Raw genomic sequence first — 18257 nt, 5'->3', positions numbered from 1 at the left:
TCGCAACAACAACAGGGAAGAAGGAATGTCACAAGAAAGCAATGTCATCATCATGACCCACCCTGTCCTGGGCTCGCGTGTGAAGGTGCTGCTCCGACAAAGTCTGTGGCCGCATTGCGAGGAACCTGTGACGGAGGCGACATAGAGCTTCCCGACAGGTCCACAGATCGAATATCGGCAGTATTGAAGTTCCCTTCCACGTCATTCCCATCTCGCATGAGCACATCTTCCTCTAGCATCTCACGCTTCGCCATCCCCTCCATCTCTTCGTCGTCCTTGATGATGACCAGACTCCTGTAGTCTTCTGGTCGTCCTGAGTGGGATGGTGTGAGCTTGGGGACCTTGCCTCGAGACCTGTAGGGCGTGCTTGCCACTTGACTGCCCTCTCGCCCTGCACCAGGTGGGAGCGGCCCACTTGTCTGACTTGCCTCCCCTGAGGCCGTTTGACCCACTGCTCCTCTTACGAGCTCAGCAGTGGTTCCATCGGGCTTCTCATCCTTTGGCTTTGTCCACATGAATCGTCGACAATTTGCCGCACCACAGTGGCACTTCTTGAGGTACAACTTGCCCTTGCCGTCCTGATCCGTCAGAGTAACAACGTCGCTTTGTTCTCGATCCATGATGTCTTTAGCCGCCTCTGCCTCTTCCGCAGAGGGACCGTCCTCGGCGTCGTACTCAAAGGTGAGCTCCTCGCCCTCTGCTACATCTCTTCTGGTGAAGAAGCAGATGACGGGTCGACGTACATCGAATACCTCATCGGTCCAAACGTAGTATGTCCCGCAATTTGGATCACACGAGTGGTTCAGAAAACGGGAGACGTTGCCCCAGGGTCCGGCATCGATGCTGTAATAATTGTCGAGCCTCTCAAAGCGGGCTTGCCACTCGGTCATGTAATGCTCAATCTCTTCATCGGTGAGAGTAGAAAGATCCAAGCCCATGTCTCTTGCCATGTCCGGTCGATTGGCAAACTTGTCGGCCATATGCGGCTCAATGTCGTAGATGTACGATGTCTCAAGGTGTCGTTCGTAAACCTTTGCGCGCTTCTCCGTCTCTGCCTCTGTGATCAGCTCTCCTGCATAGGTAGTAATGAAAGTTCCAGCCTTGAGTGCCTTTCTTGTCCTCAATCCCCAACCGCACATTTTCGTCTTGAAGACTTCGAGGGGGACAGTCCTTCCTTTTTGCACAACTCTGTTGGGACAATCATCACTGCAGCCACAAGCTTTTGTGCATTCAAAGATGCACATATGCACGAAGACGTGAGCCATTCGTAGCCTACCATCTGGAGTATAGTGGAAGACGTTGCGACAGTCTTTGCCATCGCCATCCTCAGAGTACCAGATGTCGACCTCTTCCAGTCGCTTCTGACATGCACAGGTAGCAGGATTGCACTCTTCTACGCCATCGTCCCCGTCACCGCAGGAGCAGCCACGGATAGCGCCTTGCTTCAGCTCGCCATCGACTTGCTTGAAAGGCCAGCCTTTCGACTTGCGCTGCTCGTCGATGTACTGCGTCTCCTCGGATGGCACAGGCGTATTTGTGTAGGCAAAGTCCCAAGGCGGGCAAGGCTCATAGTCCACATTATTGCACAGCGTGAGCTCAACGCTAGACTCGTCCTGTTCCTGGAGGTACGACAGGAAGAGGGATGCATGTCGAGACTCAGCGACGTACTTCTGCTCGCCATTGGAGCTCCTGCTTGATCGCCCAGGGACATTGACGACGTGCTTGAGCGAGTCGATGTGTGCGAGGTCTGGAAGATGCACTTGGGCAGAACGCGTCTTGGATAGGTGACGGATCTCTTCTGAGTTGAAGGTGACCTTTTGACGACGAGGTGATTTGGTGATGGCTGCAGAGGAAGGACCTGCCTCTGCTACTGCAATCTCCATCGCAGTGGCAAGATCTGAAGAAGTGCAGGAAACTGCTTGGTAGCAAAAGAGGTGGAAGAAGTACTTCGACATGCGGGGTTCAGCCAGACGGAAAGAGAGAGGCACAGGCCAGGCAACACGCGCTCCCTGCCGAGCTTTCGGGTGGAAGGAAGGTATAGAGGAAACGAGTAATGAGGACGTAGATGTTATTGACATGGTGGCAGTGTCTAGGCTGTAGCAACGCTGGTCGCCACTCAGTACCGTCCACGCTTGGCTGCAGGGCCGTCTGCGTATCCTCCTGCCCCGCCTCCATAGCCGCCGCTACTGCCTCCATAGCCACCGCTGCTTCCGCCATAGCCGCCGCTGCTGCCACCGTACCCACCCCTGGGCGCACCATAGCTGTGAACAGAGGAGGAGAAACATGAGAAAAAACGTTCGTCAGCTCAGAGTCAGAAAGAAGGCGCGGTCCACAAGCGCACTCACCCGCCCGACGGAGGACCACTTTGTTGATACCTGAGAAGGCGAATGAAGAGTCACGCATAATTAGCTTGCAGGACACAAATCTCTGCCCTACCTATGCTTGTGACTCACCCTCCTGAAGGCGGCCCACCATACCCTCCTCGACCACCTGGCGGACCGAAGCCACCTCTGGGCGCGAAACCTCCTCGAGGTGCACCAAAGCCGCCTCCTCTCGGAGCACCTCGGAAACCTCCCCTTGGAGCAAAGCCGCCCCGACCTCCAAAGCCACCTCGGCCACCTCTCACTGGAAGGAGAAATGGGGGAAGAACAGTGCGGATATTCACGTAAGCAAGCAGTACCTCGTTGTCTTTCGCTTGGACACCCAATACTCACTACCGAAGCCCATTGGTTGCTGCGCTGCTAGCTCTTCTGCCTCCTTCTTCTTCTTTGCCTCTTGGCTCACACCCAGCCCACCTCCCAGCCTCACTGGCTTCCAGTCCTTGACTGTCCTCCCCCGCTCCACATCGACCAATATCCTCTTGCCGTGAATTTTGAGCCCATCTGCATCCTTGTATGCCGTCCTCATATCCTTTTCCCTCTCGTACACAATGAAGGCATATCTCCTCGACTTGCCATCCTGCCCTCTGATGAGCCTCAGATGCTCTATCGGTCCATAGACGCCAAAGTCCTTTTGTAGATCTGATTCGGTCGTCTCTTCCGCTAATCTAGAGATGAAGAGCGTCTTGAATGGGTCGCCTTCTGCCTTCGGATCTTTCTGTGGATCATCTGTAAGGGACGGTGTGGCAGTAAAAGAGAAGTGAGCGTCAGCCTCTCTAGCCTTTATTTGCCTTCTCTTCCTCCATCCCGCCTATGACCCTCACATTCTGCCTGCGCCCGCTTATAGTACTCTTCAAAGGCCTTCTTCTTTTCCTCTCTCCTCTTTTCCACTCTGACATATTCCGCATCGGTGAACTGCTCTCCCTCAGCTCCTTCTGTAGCTTCTCCCTTGTCTGCCGCTTCCTGCTTCACCCTCTCTAATGTGGGCGCGACTCCATCGAGTGGTCTCCGGCTCCTCTGTTGCCGGGATGTACGGTTGACAATGTCCCTGTCGGCAGGTAGCGAGGGGGCATGCTCGAATGTTGGGCGTGGCACAAAGAGCTTGAGAAGATTTGGGGGTAGCAGGTGGGTCATCGTAAGCGATGGAAGAGGGAGGAGGTAGGAGGAAGGGAGCCCGAGGAGAGCTACGAGCGAGGGTTGCCCTGCTACAGGGATAGGATGCAGGGAAGGTAGGCTGCTTCTTCTGGGAGACCCTCGAAATGTCTCTGCGGTCAGAGGACAAGGTCGACTCAGACGTGACGAGCCTCGCGGGCAGGCAGATTGTGCGGCAGTGTGGGTGTGAGCTGTGCGTCGTGGGTACGAGCAAGTCAGAGGGAAGAAGAAGCGGCGCGGAGGCGGAAGTGCGGAGGGAGCGGCGTCCAGTCGGTCAGTCCCTCTGCCATTTGCGGTACCGAGCCGAGTGATCAGTGCATCGCTTCCACTCCACTCCCTCCGCGACGGTAACATCCACACCAGCCCACACACGGGTGATCAAATCAGCCTCGTCGTATTTCTCAGCCATCGTACGGTCATCGTACCAGCATGGCGCAGAGAGGTGCTCTGAAGACAGTCTGGCGTGCTCGCCCTGCCCACCTTCCACGCTCACCTCATACCAACTCACTCACGGGTTGCTCCGCCGAGCTCTCACATTCACGGACCGCGGCAGAAGCATTCGCTTGTGGCAGTCAGCTGCGGCCCGCTCGGACTCACTCATCAGAGACGTGAGTAGACACACTGCTGCGATTATCAGAGGCGCATCTCGACTGATCTTGCTGACCCTGATAGCCACCCTCGCTCTTCCTCTATTCGATACCTCCAGCTTACGCTATGCTTCAATTCAGAAATTCTTTACTCTGGAGGCGTCAAGATCAGTCAGAGCGAGTGGCTTGATCAGAAGCAGCGCATATGCTCCAGTTTGGCAACAGCGGGCCACCTTCTCACTTTCTGCTCGACTCTGTGACCAACGCAAAGATCATGATCGCGGGTTGCGTAATGGCGAGCAGAGCACCTCGCCTAATGACCCAGAGGGCAGCACCGACACCGACCGATCGACGGAGTCCTTTCGGGACCCGCGGTCTGCATTCGCAAACTACCCACGGTCACTCAGAGATCTTGCCCTCCGAGCTCGCTCTTCAGCTTCTGCCTCACTCAATGAAGACGCCTCAGAGTCCTCGTCCAATCGTCATGATCAGTCGTCCCTTGGCCAGCAATTGGGCTCACACAGCTATCGTCGGCCGAGCAAGGAAGATCTCTTGCGGTATGCTCGTGGCTTCTGGACTAGGCTCAGGATTCGCTTCAAGTGGTTCACTATTCGTGGGTTTAGGAGATTCAATGCAGACGATTTCTCGGCCTTCTTTACCCTAGGCGGGTTGGGGACCCTCGTTCTCATCGTCATCGGAACAACGACGGCGTTTAGCGTGGTGCTGTGGGGTCTTGATATGCTCAACATGCAGCGTGAGTGAGGGGAGAAGGAGAGCCTTCGCGGTAGTACACTCTACTGACCCATTTAATTTCATCTGCCTGCTCAGACTGGATTGCTCGAAAGATTGCAGACCATCTGACTGCCCAGACTGGCGTCACCGTCGTCTTCGAATCAGCGATCGTGCCCAAGTGGAAAGACTCTCGCATCTGCTTTCAGAACGTGTTCATCACCCGGAGAGCCAATGCAAAGGATCCAGAGTCTCTGCGGTTAGAACGGGAGAAGAAAAAGCGCCTACGTCTGAAGCAGGAGAGGGACAGCAGGCGAAAGCGGAGAGGAACAGCATCGACTGCAGGTCAAGGGATGGCCTGGGAGGGAGTAAGTATGGATGACCACCACTCGGACAATGAAGGTGTAGCGCCGCCTCTGAGCTCAAGCGCGACCGGCGAGGACCTCAGTGACGAGGAGAGGACCTTGGTGGAGACGAACTTCACGATGTTTGATCTCAACTTCGATTCGATCGATGTCACGCTGAGCATCAGCAGGTGGTTCGACGGCAAGGGCCTCATCGAGGACGCGGTCGTAAAGGGCGTGCGAGGTATCATTGGTGAGTGTAGCCTTCTGTCCAGCGAGTGCAGTAGCAAATCGGCTGACCAAAGCTCTATGTCCTCGACAGACCGTCGAAATGTCTACTGGGACCCAGATCGTGTCTATGATCCTCGAGCCGCCCGACGGACCAGCAGACCCGGCGATTTTGAGCTCGAGTCGTTAGAAGTGCAAGATCTACTCGTGACCATCTACCAGCCATATCAATTCCGCCCTTTCAACTTGTCCATCTTCAATGCCGCCGTGCCGAAGCTGCGAAAGCAGTGGCTCTTCTACGATTTGCTCAGCGCAGAGAGCATCACAGGTCAAGTGGACGGATGCTTGTTCAGCCTGCACAAGCCTCAAAGCATCGGTCGGACGACGGAGAAGGAGCGAGAGCTCAGCAGAGAGGGTGGTCGATGGCGGACCATCTCACGACTTCGAGTCGATGGAGTAAACGTCGACCACATTCAGAATCAGTCAAATCTGGGTGGACCACTATCTTGGATCATGTCCGGACGGTTCGACGTTGTGGCTGATATCCGCTTCCCACGGGACTCGGCTGCAGATGTGGACATTAACACGATCATCGCCGAGATTGTCGACAATCTCGCCAATGCGGTTGCTGGCAACGCTCCCTCCTCTGCGCAGCCCGATAGCAGTAGCAGAGCCGAGGATCACAACGAGCCGATTCCGGGTCAGCATAAACTGAACGAACCCGCCATTCAGGCTCCCTTGACGGCCGTTGGACCAGCGGCAGAGAAGGCCTGGAGAGAGTCTAAGAAGGCCACTGGGCTGACGGATGGAGTTCTGGTCGATGCTGAGAGAGAGGCAGAGCAAGCCAGGGCGATCCGCAGGCAAAGGAGGCGCGAGCGTCTCAGGGCACTTTTTGGCATCGATTCAGATGCGCCGATTCTGAACATCGAGGATGGAGAGCGCAACGAAGAGGAATCGGCCGCGTCCGGCGAGAAGGACGAGGAGGAAGCCAGGAAACCGCCTGCACCAGTCGCGCCGGTGACGCCGGCTCCCCTGTCCGTGGTCATCGACTTGGATGTGCGATTCAAGGACATCAAGGCTGCGGTGCCCCTCTTTGATTCGGAGCTGACGTACAGCAAGCAGGCCTTTGTGAGGCCCATTGTAGCCTTTATGAATGCAAATAGGGTGAGTGAAGGGTCTCACATCGAACTATAGACCCACTGGATGACAGTGCGCTCACTATACTGCCTCTCTCTTCTCTACCACAGACGCTCATCCCAGTGCACTGTCGAGTCGTAATGGACCTCTCAGAATTCGATGGGTCCATGGACCTAACTCAAACCGGTCTCCTACCCCTCATCAGCGAAAAGCTCCACGAAGCCCTAGCACACCACGTCACTTCCTCCAATGCCAACTCCCAGCGGTTGCGGAGTGTGAGTATCTGGAGCTTGCAGCAGACGTTGCAGGCTGTACTTGGATTGGCGACACAGTTGAGGGATAGTATGAGTGGAGTCAAGACGGCTAGAGCGGTGGGCGTGGCGGCGAGGGCGGTTGAAGTGGGAGGAGGCTATAGGGGTACGGATACGGATGCTGGTACTGATGGCAGTGGTGCTGGTGCTGGTGCTGGTGCTGGTGCTGGAAGTGGAGGTGGGACGGGAGAGCTGAGCGTAGAGGGCGGAGCAGAGGCAGAGGATGAGGACGAGGACGATGATGAGGCGATTGAGGACTGAAGGTCTTGAAGCTCGGCGGCGTAAGGGGAGCCTCCTCCTCTATGCTGGCTAGCGCCCTCCTCTCACGGTAGACATGCAGGACGCAACGACACGACACGACGACGACGACGACGAAGAAGACGAGAAAAGGTGACTCTTTGCTTGCTTCTTGTTAGAGAGAAAAAAAGGAGAAAGCAGAAAGCAAAAGCAAAAAGGAAAAAAGGAAGGAAGGATGATGATGATACCTGTACACTACCACTACCACTACCACTACCACTGCCGTACCACTACTACCACCATTGATACTACCACTACCACTGGCATCGCCATCACCACTACCACTACCACGTTTCAATCGCATTACCTGTATCTGTACAATTACATAACTCGTCGTCATCATCACACGCTAGCGTTCGATTCGAGTGGAGTGTCCATTGAGTGAGGAGGGGAGGGAAAAAAAAGGGTCTGGAAAATCCAGTCCTGCCCCTTCCCTTGCCTGTTCTTGCCTTTCCCTGCCGGGCCCAGGCTCGGAGTACGGAGCAGCAGAGAAGAGGCCGGGTCTGGTCTGGTCTGGTCGGGTCTGGTCGGGTCTGGTCTGGTCTGGCGGTGGTACGTGTGCCTCAGAAGAGTGCAACTTGCGCTTCGACGCAAAGTGTGGAGCGCAAAGAAAAGACGTAGACGTGCGCGTGCGGACTAGGGACTTGAGTGCCTGTGCTGGTACTGGTGGTGCTGGTGCTGGTGCTAGTACTGCTAGTGCTGGGAATGCGGGTGGCGATGTTGCAGCGTGTGCGAGTGGATTTGCATCGGCGCATGCTGGTGCTGCGGGTGTGGATGCCCCACAAAGTGATTATGTGCTTGCTGGTGCTGGTGCTGGTGCTGTTGTTGCTGGTGCTGTTGTTGCGGTTGATGTTGCAGGTGCTGTAGAGTCTGCTGCTGGTGGGGAAGCTGCTGCCTCGCCTCCTGCGGGTATGAAGGTGCAGACATGTGCGAGACATAAGGGCCCTGCTGATTAGAATGCACGGGGTCCATAGAAGGAGAGTGATCTTGGTGATGGCTCTGATGCTGTTGCTGCTGTTGCTGTTGCAGCTGATAGTGGACATGATAGAGGCTATGCTGCTGCGGGTATTTTTCTCCAAACTCCCTCCACCCAAAGGGCTCCACTCCTCCAGCCGCCGTTACTACGCTCCGTGGCGATCGCGGCCCGCTACTGGCAGACGTCGGAGCCTGGTCATCGTTCGCACTCGCCCCACTCGAGGTGAAACTCTCGCCTCTACTGCCATTGACACCACCACTGACCTCTCCTGCCCCGCCAGGGGTGGTATACGAAGAGTTGAACTTGCCAGAGGCGCTGGGTGAGAATCCTTCCTGAGGCGAAGAGAGCGACAGGCGACTCGGAGGCAAGGCTCCACGGGAAGCCGCCTCTGCGGATCCATTCAGATAGGCCGGGGAGTACACTGAGGCTGCATTGTTCGTGTTGATGTGAGCTAGACTCATGCGTGGTGGCTCGTCGTTGACGTTGCTGCCTCGCAATTGCAGCAGATCGATGCCTCCATTTTCATGCGGCTCAAAGCCAAAATCACTGGTGAGACCCAGCTCAAACGCGACCTTCTGCCAGTCGTCCACTCGGACAGCTTCGCATTGATCGTTGGCCAAGGTATTGGTAGCTAGCGCAGGCATGACCGAATCGTGCGCTCGGTCAGGGAATGTGAAGTCGGTGAGCTTCCACAGGGGCTCTGTCGACTTCGATGCGGCGATACGGATTAGATCGAGGGTCAGAGCCGAAAAGTCGATCGGATCCACGGCTTGACCGCTCTGTATTCGCTGATGACGCTCCTCCTCCGTGTACAGCAACGCTTCGAGGAGGAAAGCTCCCCTGTGCGAGCCCGAAGTGCCGTTGATGGCGTCCATAGCTGTCTGGATCTTCTGCCTGGCGGCTGCTCGGGCTGTAGGCTCTTTCTGCTTCCCCTCTTCGGCTTCCAGCAAGTCGAAGCCCACTATGATGGCTGCATTCATCAGATGCATCCAATTGACCCACATGTTCTTCAGTACAGGACAGATGGCCTTGACTTTCCGGTGAGTGACGAGAATCGAATCCGCGAGGTCGAGGATAGAAGCTCTGACACTGTGCTTTGACAGATCACCTCTGCAAAGCTTGAGGAGCTGATGAAACGCTTGCTGGTGGAGCATCCATCTCTGTGTAGCCGTGGTACGCGGAGAGATAATGTCGCTTCCGATCTGTAGCGGCAACGGCAATGCCCACAGCCAGCGAAGGAGGCGCTTGTGGAATTGATCGCTCGTGGCGGGACTCAACAATGGCTGGCCGCTCGCTTGTCGGATGTCATGCGCCTCTCTGATGATCTTGGACAACGCCAACATCTGCAGCGGATATGTCATCTGAGTCAGCTCCGTCATTGGCTTTGATTTTGTCATACCGCCCAGCAGATCACTCTCGGAAAAGTGAAGGGGAGCGCGGGTAGTGCACTGGTTCGGCTGTATCGCGTACGTCCCGTCCTTCTCTGCTGCGCACCAGTCTCTGCAGCAGAGGTACGCCCACAGGCGTGTGATTCCCTCCTTTCTGATCCGCGTCTCGATTTCGTCATCGTCTTGGAGAGGTAGCTTTCCCAATTGATGATATCCGAGAGCTTGAGCAGAGGCGATGGACAATCGCAGCAGCTGTCGAGTGTATGCGTCCGGTTCCCTCGCGCGGAAAGTCAGGAGGGTGGCTGCCTGCAAGGCTGGTAGACTGCAGAGAGACAGAGACCCGTGCAACCCCAGAGCCCTTCTGGAAAGGTCGTGAGCATTTCTGGTCCACACTTCGCCTTCTTCTGCGCGAAACTTGTTGACACCGTGGAAGCGACTGCTTGCAGCGTCCGATTCGTAGGGGTAGAAGCACAAGGCAATGGACAAGACCATGAACATGATGCTCCAGGAGGAAGGGTCGATGTATGCCGGACTGATCAAGATCTCTTCAGTTGTGAGATTCGACTTCCGCCCAATGACGGCGAGACGCCGAAATCGGGTCTCTGAGAGTATGCCTCCGCAGAGATGGTTGCATCTGACGAAGTAGACGTCGACGAGCTCCTCGATGACCTCTGGTTCGGGTAAGAGGGCAAAGGCTTCACGAGATAGCTCTATTCTGGCCTGGAAATTGACAGGGTCGGCCCAGTAGGGATTGACGCTGTCGTTACGCCAGAGCTCTGACCTGACCTTGCTGACGAGGGCTGCACTTGTCGAGATGTCCTTACTACTTGTAGACGGGCCTTCACCATCGGCCCACTTTTCCAGTGCTCGAACAGATTGGTCTGTATCGCGAGGATATGGAGCGTGATCCAGTTCGTCTGCCGACGAGGAAGAAGGCGACTCATGATAGGACGTCTGCATCGAAGAGGATGCATGCTTGAGCTTGGGCCGCTGATGCTTTGAATGGGTTCCATTGGCTGGGACAGTGGGGGACGATGGTCCGGGCGAGAGGTGGGGTAACAGTTCCCCAAGCTCGTCCATCCTTTGTCTGAGCTGTCTCATTTCCTCCTGTACCGAGACCGCGTCGAGTCTGTGTAGGGCAATTGTCGAAGCACGATGCCTTCTGTCAGCGAGAGAAGCGCATCAAAGAGAGCGCTCGTGGATGGGTAGAAATGGCCGTCACTCACTTCACCCTCTTCCTCCCTCTGGGTATCCTCTCATCTTTCCTACACTCTGCGTCCAAATGCCTTGCGATGCAATTGGAGCAGGGCTGCCGTGTGTCGCACTTGAGCTTCTTGGCCCTGCATCGTGAGCACGAAGGTGTGAGCTTCTTGAGGTCAGGACCCTCCAAGGGAATGGGAGATAGAGGCGAGGTTTGCTTGCTCGACTTGGAAGAGGATGGGACGGGGGCTGGTGGCCCCATTGCCATGGGGGAGGGCCTACGAGGGCCTTGGGTGGTGCAGCAGACGCCTTGGGTGGAGACAGTGCGTGTGGCAGTGGTGGCAGGGATCGGGTATGGAATCTAGCAATGGTATATAGAAGACGAAGGCGCGGGCAGGCGAGACTAAGGTTGGGTTTTGATGACAATGGTAAAAGGGGGGCTGCGTCTTGCGTCCGGAGCAATCTGATGTACAGGAGTGAGAGCAAAGGGGATGTGATGCTGGAAAGTAATGGGCGAGGGAGGCTGCAGGGCGTGCGAGGGCAAATGCCAAATGGCTGGAGGCACAGAGTGATGGTGGGAGCCTCCCTCGGCCTTTGCCCTTTGCCGCTTGCTGAATGCTCCGGCGGTCCAGAGGCTGGGCGTGTGGGCAGTGGGCGGAGGTGGTGTCCAGGGAGACGCCGTGGGAGGAATGAGCCGAGGCAAGTCCTCGCAGGGCCAATCGGCACCACGCCGATCCAAAAGGGAGATGCGGGGCAACCAGGGCGGGGTTGCCCTTGCGGGCCTGTGCCTGTGCCTTTGTTCGTCGTCGTGCGCCGTGTGCAGGGCAGTGCATGGCCCTGGGTGCTGTGGCGCACTCTTCTCACCCACACCTCCTCCTCGCCGCCGGCCGCCTTATCGCCCTGAGCTTCCACGTCTGCCCTCTCTCTGCCTTCCGCTCCGCTCGCCCATCTTCTTTCCGCTCACTTCTTCTCCGCTTTCGCTCGCACTGTCAATTTTGGGTGCGTATCCAGAACATCTCGACGACGCGCAGAGCACACTGCCCGCTCTACTACGCTACCCGGCGTTCCTTCTTCGGCATCGTAGAAGTACGAAATATCCCCACAACCATCACGCTCTGGCCCAGATTGGCAGTATATCGCAAAGATGCAGTAGGATCTCGAGCCACCTTACCCCTCACACCCCACCAGCAGATAAGGAAGCCACGCCTTATCTCCGCCTGTACCACTACAGGCGCAGCACATCCTAGTGGTACGCACGACCATGAGCAATGGCGATGCTGGACACCATCACGCCTTCTCAGACACACAGCTACAAGTCGAGGACAGCCAAGATCTCTCGCAGTCACCTCACGATCATTCCACTGATCAAGACGCCGAGCGGGAGCGCTCCCATTTCCAGTCCGTACTAGCCTCCTTTGAAGCCTACCTCCCCTACTCTCTAGCATCGAACAACCTACGGAGAAGGTCCTACTATGCTCTCACCAGGAGTCAACGGGCCCTTCTCAGCTCGCTCGGCGGGAAACTTCTACGACCCCTACTGGACGATGAAGAGCTGCAGGAGTCCTCGAGCATGAACTCCAGCGGAGAGAGGGGAGACAGGAGCGGTCTCAAGGGCAGGTTGGATGAGATCGACGATAGGATACGCAGAAACGCTTCATTCCTCGACGAGATTGTCAAGGAGGCTCGAGACTTCATCGGCGAGACAGACCAAGAAGCAGCAGGGGAGAGCTCAAATAGCAGCAAGAAGCGCAAAGACTCTCCTGGCCATTCTACTGAGCTCGCTGCTGAGAGTGAGCATTCACACAATCACGGACATAGCCACACTTCCTCTTCATCCCCTTCGCCGCACATTCAGGACGTCGACAAGGTCCGCTCAACTCTCAAGCAGTTCGCTCGTGACTGGTCCTCCCTTGGCGCAGAAGAGCGCGCCCATGCCTATGATCCCATTCTGCAAGCCCTCGATAGACTCTTCATCTCCACTCCCCTCTCTGAACGTCACTCTCTCCGTCTTCTCTTCCCAGGTTGTGGCCTAGGTCGACTACCCTGGGAAGCAGCCATGCGAGGTTTCTCCTCGCAGGGCAATGAGTTTTCCTTTTTCATGCTACTGGCTTCACACTTTGTACTCAACAAGACGACGAGGGTTCAGGAGCATGTCATCTACCCCTGGGTGCACACGATGTCCAATTGGCGTACCTCTGACGATCTACTACAAGCAGTGCGTATCCCAGATGTGGATCCCAATGCCCTCACGCACCTAGCAGAGGCAGAAGCACCGCAGGGGGCGAGTCAGCACCCGCCCGACTTCTCCATGGTCGCAGGCGATTTCCTCAGCGTCTACTCCTCGTCCGCGGAAAAGGCAGCTTGGTCAGCGGTATGCACTGCGTTCTTTCTGGACACGGCGCGCAACCCAATATCGTACCTTGAGACCATCAGCCATGTACTCCCTATAGGAGGCTATTGGATCAACCTAGGCCCGCTGCTGTGGCACTTTGAGGGTACAGGGCCTGATGGGAGCAATTCCCTCAATCCTCCTACTTCCACCAGCACCAGTCGGACAAATGGACTCAGCGGCACTGCTAATGGGCCAAACGGCAGCGTCCCTCCCGTCTCCAATTCCCCACCTCCCTCAGCCCCGCGCGAAGGGAGCATCGAGCTCACCCTCGAGGAAGTCCTAGACCTAATCGAGAAGCTCGGCTTTACAATCCAAGAGCGTCGTACCCTACCACGCCAGTCCTATACGGGCCATGCAAATTCGATGCTCACGTATGAGTATCAGTGTGAGTTTTGGGTTGCGAGAAAAGTGAGAGAGGTGCAGAGGACGGGATTTGGTGTGACTGGCTGAGCAGGGCGGGTGTTTAGAGCGAGATGGGCGGGGGATAAGGTGAGGCGGGAAGAACTGGCGGTGACAAAGGAAACAAAGTATCTGGATGGGAGGGAATTTGATGGGTATTGTACATTGAAGAAAAAAGCGAACGCAAAGTCTATAAAGAATCACCTCTACACATCTATCCGGAAGTCTCCTTGAAGAATTTCGCCTGGTAAGCCACCTCGGGGTTCTCAATCTCCCTCTTGCTCTGAATGATCTTGAGCTCCCGTCCACGCATCCTATCCACCCTCGCCTGGGCATCGTCCCCACTACTACCCTCTGTCACTTCCTGCTCCAAGGCGTCCATGCTCTTCTGCGTCTTGGCGAGAACGGCTTGCACGACGGCCACTGCCAGCTCGGCAGCTCGAGCGATGGGGGTGACGCTCGTTTCTGCTTCCACGTCCTGCGCTGTGAGGTTTTGGAACCGGCCCAAAGTCATCGCAGCAAAGAGGTCCCCCACGCCGCTGAAGTAGCCTCGCACTTCTGGGAATTGGATGAACCACGGCTTGAGGGGCGTGTCTGTTGAGGGGCGGGACGAGCCCACGAGAACCATGCTTGGCTCGGAGGAAGGTGTGGCACCGATCTTGAGGATGTCGGTGTCGGAGAGGGAGACGGAGGTGATCAGGACGTGGTTCGCTCCTTGGGTGTGGAGAGATTGCAGGACGGACAGGAGCGAAGGGATGGAGGTGATCTCTTCGTCTGCAAGAATTCTAGAGGTGAATTATGGAGATGCAATTGTCAGTAAGGGCTGTTGAGCCGCTCTATGTCACTGATCAATTCCGTTACTCACTGAGCTTCGAATTGATTCGGCGTGATAATGGTAGTATACCTCAGCATGCTCCTATACACCGGCAGTACCTCCTTATCCACATACATCCCCCTTCCCATATCGCCCATCACAGGATCGCAAAGGTAGATGAGCTCAGGATTCACCTCTCTTATCCTCTCTACTGCCTCCAGTACGGCCTGAACGACAGAAGGCGATGGCATGTAGCCAGACAGCATTCGACTTTGCTTCAGCAGACCATTCTCCTCTAGACCTTGGAAGAGTGAGGAGATGTGCGAGTCGTCAAAGCGGAGACCCTTCCAGCGACCGTAACCCGTGTGGTTGGAGAATTGGACAGTGTTAATAACGTCTACGTCCCAGCCTAGAAGCTGTAGAGGAAATGTCGCCGAGCGATTGCCTGATGAACATAGATGGGAGACAAGAGTCATGTAGAAAGTCAATACACGCTGAATAGCAGCTTGCGAAGGGACTCGACCAGAACTCACCCACATAGCCGCTGACGACATGGCTTTGCACAGACAGGAGCCGCGAGGGCTCAGGGACGTTGGCTGCCATGAGCAGTGATGGCTAGCCAGATGGAATGCTATCACGAGGAGTATGGAAAGTGGTATCTGGTGGAACAAGGAAGGGCGAGTCAAGAGCAATTTTGAGCCAAGTTCCTCTTTCCGGTGCAGGAAACTCCGCCTGCAATCTTCCTGGACTGGACAAGCCAGGGACAGCCGTGCCGCCCAGTTTCACAGTCAGTAGCATGAAAACCAAGACGATCAATGCATTTGGCATGTGGTAGTGGTACAGATGATTGTATGGGTGGGAAAACGTGATTCAGAGGTCAGACCGCTGCCTCTGCCTCTGCCTCTGCCTCTGCCTCTGCCTCTGCCTCTGCCTTTGTTGTTTTGGCTGTCTTCTTGCTGCCTCCTCTACTGGCGTCTCTTTCCTCATCTTCCAGCAGCTCATCCAAAGCTCTCTTGCTAGAGAGTGCGACATGCCCATTGCTAGACTGTGGTGATGCAGCTCCCTTTCCCACGTCATTTGCATCGTCTGATCTTTCGGCTCTCTTTTGCGTCGCACTTTGCTCTGCCAGCTTGCCCATCCACCGCAAGCCATCCCTCTCTTTGCCTCTCTTCTCGATCGCTTCCCATGTAGCCCAATCCTCCTCGAGCTTCTTAGCGATAGCTCCATGCCTAGCTAGCCAGTCCTTCCAAAAGTCGTCCACTCGGGTGCGGGTACCGTGAGGCGTTTCCCCATTTCGGTCCCACGTGACCTTTGCACTCGCCTCTCTGGCGTCGTCTTGCTCACGTTCGGTCTGTAAGAGGAAGGGCAGGTTTTCCTCGCTGGGCATCGCAGAAGCTTCGGAAGCAACGCAGCTGGAGCTCTGCTCGCTCCTAGCTAGCGACGGGAGGTACCTGTACACCGCAGACGTGCCAAGCATCTCCATCCCATGCGCTGCAGCTGCGACCAAGATCTGCTCGTTCTTTTCCCTAGTCAGTCCCTTTCGAAATACGCATCTTTTGATCCCGGCAGCGAGGATGATCCTGCTACATTCGTTGCAAGGTGGGAAGGTGACGTACAGCGTACACCCTTCGATACTTTCCCCCCTTCGGGCTGCAAGCGCTATGCAGTGTGTCTCGGCGTGGATCTCGCTGACTGCCTTTTGGTTCTGCACGTAGTTGATTGGATAGTTGTTGGCGTACACTACCACCCGGGACCTTGGCGTTGCAGTCGAGAGGACGCCAGATGAGGTCGAAGGTGCAGAAGAGGTGCGAGGGTCGTAGCTGCCGGGTGTGGGTGGACGGACGATCATGGCTGCCATGTGGCCCTTGCGGGAGAAGGACTGGCGAGCCAGGACTGTCACCCATGTGAGAAAGTTGTCATCCTCCGAGTGAGAGCCGTCGAAGACGTACTCTGGCAAGGGCGCAGGTTCCGGGAACGGCATGCCTCTCTCACTCTTCCCCTCTCAGTCTGCTAGGTCTTAGGGAGGTGTAGCGAAGCGAGAAGCGCAACGAGGCTGTTGGTGTAAAGGCGCAGAGGGCTGCCCGGGTGAGGCGAAGCGGACCCGCGCAGGAAATGGGTGCAATCGGAGAGACGCCCAGGAAGCAGCACCCGCGTAGAGAGGTGCACTCATACACACACACGAGTAACTCTAGCCGCATCATCTCCTCCTCGACCACAGATCTATCTAGTCAACTAAGACTTCCGCCAAGGTCACTTACCTTACTTGCGAGGTCATCGTCCCTTCCCTCCGTACATCGCCGCTTGTATCCGCCTCATACTGGCCGGTCACTTCTGCCAACCACCATCGTGCTCTCTCGCACGTCCCACCCTCTCTGCCGCTGTGAGGTCCCTCCGACTCTCCTCTTCAGTCCAACATGGCCAACTTTATGCCTCCTTCAATACGAACTCTCATCTTTGACCTCCTCGCCAAGGCAGATCTGGCAGCTGTCACTCCAGGCGGCATCCGTGGGGACCTCGAATCCATCCAGACGGCACAGAAGTTTGCACCTCCGGCCGACTCAACTAGACATATCCCCGCCGATTTCGACTTTGCAGCCAACAAGAAGGAGATTAAGAACCTCATCAAGGAATGCTATGAAGAGGTAGCAGCTCGCAAGGACATCGCAAGGCCAGCACCAGCTCCTGCTTCTGCTCCTCTCACAAATGGTGTGAAAGTCAAGTCAGAGGAGGGATCAGCCCCGCCTTCAGGCCCTTCGACGGCCAGCTCTCCTCCTCGTCCCGCAGCTCCAAGTACCTCAATGGGTCTGGCTTTGCCTGGTCTAGGAGGCGTCAGAGGCTCCCATGCTCCGGCCCCTTCATCACAAGCAGTCGACCCGCCCGTGCGGCCGCCGCCTTCCACTGATGCCCAATCCAAGTCAGATGCAGCCCTCGCGGCAAAGTTAGCTCAGGAGTGGGCTCGGCCATCCAGAGATACCAGGGCGGGCTCGTCTACCTCTTCCAGTCGTGGAGGAGCATCCAAGAAGCGGAAGCAGAGCGTCAAGAGCGATCCAGATGACATCGATACCGAAGAGGACTCAGATGTGGAGAGTAATGCTAGAAAGAGCAAGAGTAGCGCCAGCAAGAAAGCCAAGAAGGTCAAGAGTGACAAGCCTAGGGCCGCAAACCCGAATAATCCTTTCAACAAGCCTATGCTTCTAGATGCTGCCATGGCAGAGATCTGCGGGGCAGAAGAGGTAAGTTTGCGAGCGAGGGAACAGAGAAGCCGTGCGCGTAAGAGTGTGTTCTACAGCAGAGCTGACGTGTAAATCCTTGTGTATCGGCTTTGCACTCTTCAGCTGCCTCGGCATGGCGTGGTGAAGCAGCTGTGGGCCTACATCAAAGAGCGTGATCTACAGAATGCAAATAACAAGAGGCAGGTGAGAAGATGCCAGAACCGTCCATTCCGATCGAAGCAAAATCTGACACAGCTGCTATTACCCGCCAGATCATGTGCGACGAGAAGCTACAGAAGCTGTTTGGCAAGGCTACTGTTGAGTGAGTCATATGACAATCAGAGGGACCCCAACTGAGTGTCGAGGATCGCGCTGATGACTCTCTCTCTCACCTCCTCTACAATTTGATAGCTCCTTCGAAATGGCAAAGGTGAGCTCCTGCAACTGCCTTCTACTTGGTCATAGACCTTTGATTGACCACTTTTGCCCCCATGCCATGGCTATCTACAGCTCATCGGAGCACACATTCGCAAGAAGGAAGACGTGGTGGGGATGTCAGACGACTGAGGGTGAGGCAGTAGAGTGATCCGCTTGTGCATCTCTTCGTCCACTGCCTCGCTTTCAATACATGTCATGCATTCATCCCTGACAATCACGAGTGAGAAGTGTCAGGGTTGAGCTCGATTGCTGGGCTTGCTCAAGGGTCCATATCT

At 56.0% G+C, this 18257-nt stretch overlaps 8 protein-coding genes across 8 annotated transcripts; 3 read left to right on the top strand and 5 right to left on the bottom strand.

Annotated features, from left to right (window-relative positions):
- Window positions 1-671: 671 nt before the first annotated feature.
- BCV69DRAFT_251364 (SET domain-containing protein) lies at window positions 672-1244 on the bottom strand (the record flags this gene model as incomplete). The annotated part of the gene is made up of 2 exons (XM_025490426.1): window positions 672-843; window positions 970-1244. Coding segments are annotated over 2 exons (447 nt in total), but the record flags the coding sequence as incomplete, so codon positions are not given.
- A 1417-nt stretch (window positions 1245-2661) lies between these two features.
- BCV69DRAFT_251495 (RNA-binding domain-containing protein) lies at window positions 2662-3512 on the bottom strand (the record flags this gene model as incomplete). Its single annotated transcript, XM_025490435.1, has 2 exons — window positions 2662-3107; window positions 3197-3512. The coding sequence occupies 2 exons, from the start codon at window positions 3510-3512 to the stop codon at window positions 2662-2664; spliced, it is 762 nt and encodes a 253-aa protein (XP_025346442.1).
- A 345-nt stretch (window positions 3513-3857) lies between these two features.
- Window positions 3858-7514, top strand: BCV69DRAFT_314019 (hypothetical protein). The gene is made up of 5 exons (XM_025495083.1): window positions 3858-4138; window positions 4237-4871; window positions 4946-5443; window positions 5513-6582; window positions 6666-7514. Exons 1-5 carry the CDS (start codon window positions 3960-3962, stop codon window positions 7125-7127), a joined length of 2844 nt encoding a protein of 947 aa, XP_025346441.1. The 5' UTR covers window positions 3858-3959; the 3' UTR covers window positions 7128-7514.
- Window positions 7515-7856: 342 nt separating this feature from the next.
- On the bottom strand, window positions 7857-10995 carry BCV69DRAFT_300599 (hypothetical protein; the record flags this gene model as incomplete). Its single annotated transcript, XM_025494473.1, has 2 exons — window positions 7857-10656; window positions 10754-10995. 2 exons carry the CDS (start codon window positions 10993-10995, stop codon window positions 7857-7859), a joined length of 3042 nt encoding a protein of 1013 aa, XP_025346440.1.
- Window positions 10996-11614: 619 nt separating this feature from the next.
- BCV69DRAFT_284427 (N2227-domain-containing protein) lies at window positions 11615-13804 on the top strand. The gene has a single exon (XM_025493037.1). It carries the CDS (start codon window positions 11989-11991, stop codon window positions 13567-13569), a length of 1581 nt encoding a protein of 526 aa, XP_025346439.1. The 5' UTR covers window positions 11615-11988; the 3' UTR covers window positions 13570-13804.
- Window positions 13385-15008, bottom strand: BCV69DRAFT_284425 (Ribokinase-like protein). Its single transcript, XM_025493036.1, has 3 exons — window positions 14866-15008; window positions 14384-14777; window positions 13385-14303 (listed from the first exon to the last, which is right to left on the bottom strand). The coding sequence occupies exons 1-3, from the start codon at window positions 14933-14935 to the stop codon at window positions 13733-13735; spliced, it is 1035 nt and encodes a 344-aa protein (XP_025346438.1). The 5' UTR covers window positions 14936-15008; the 3' UTR covers window positions 13385-13732.
- A 127-nt stretch (window positions 15009-15135) lies between these two features.
- On the bottom strand, window positions 15136-16397 carry BCV69DRAFT_284424 (hypothetical protein). The gene has a single exon (XM_025493035.1). It carries the CDS (start codon window positions 16311-16313, stop codon window positions 15210-15212), a length of 1104 nt encoding a protein of 367 aa, XP_025346437.1. The 5' UTR covers window positions 16314-16397; the 3' UTR covers window positions 15136-15209.
- BCV69DRAFT_284423 (SWIB-domain-containing protein) lies at window positions 16353-18121 on the top strand. Its single transcript, XM_025493034.1, has 5 exons — window positions 16353-17565; window positions 17668-17748; window positions 17817-17866; window positions 17956-17974; window positions 18055-18121. Exons 1-5 carry the CDS (start codon window positions 16747-16749, stop codon window positions 18109-18111), a joined length of 1026 nt encoding a protein of 341 aa, XP_025346436.1. The 5' UTR covers window positions 16353-16746; the 3' UTR covers window positions 18112-18121.
- The last annotated feature ends 136 nt before the right edge of the window (window positions 18122-18257 follow it).

This window comes from Pseudomicrostroma glucosiphilum (assembly GCF_003144135.1).
Source record: "Pseudomicrostroma glucosiphilum strain MCA 4718 unplaced genomic scaffold BCV69scaffold_12, whole genome shotgun sequence".
NCBI classification, from domain to species: domain Eukaryota; kingdom Fungi; phylum Basidiomycota; class Exobasidiomycetes; order Microstromatales; family Microstromataceae; genus Microstroma; species Microstroma glucosiphilum.
The sequence above is the reverse complement of the archived record's forward strand: the minus strand, read 5'-3'. Positions and strand labels throughout refer to the sequence as shown.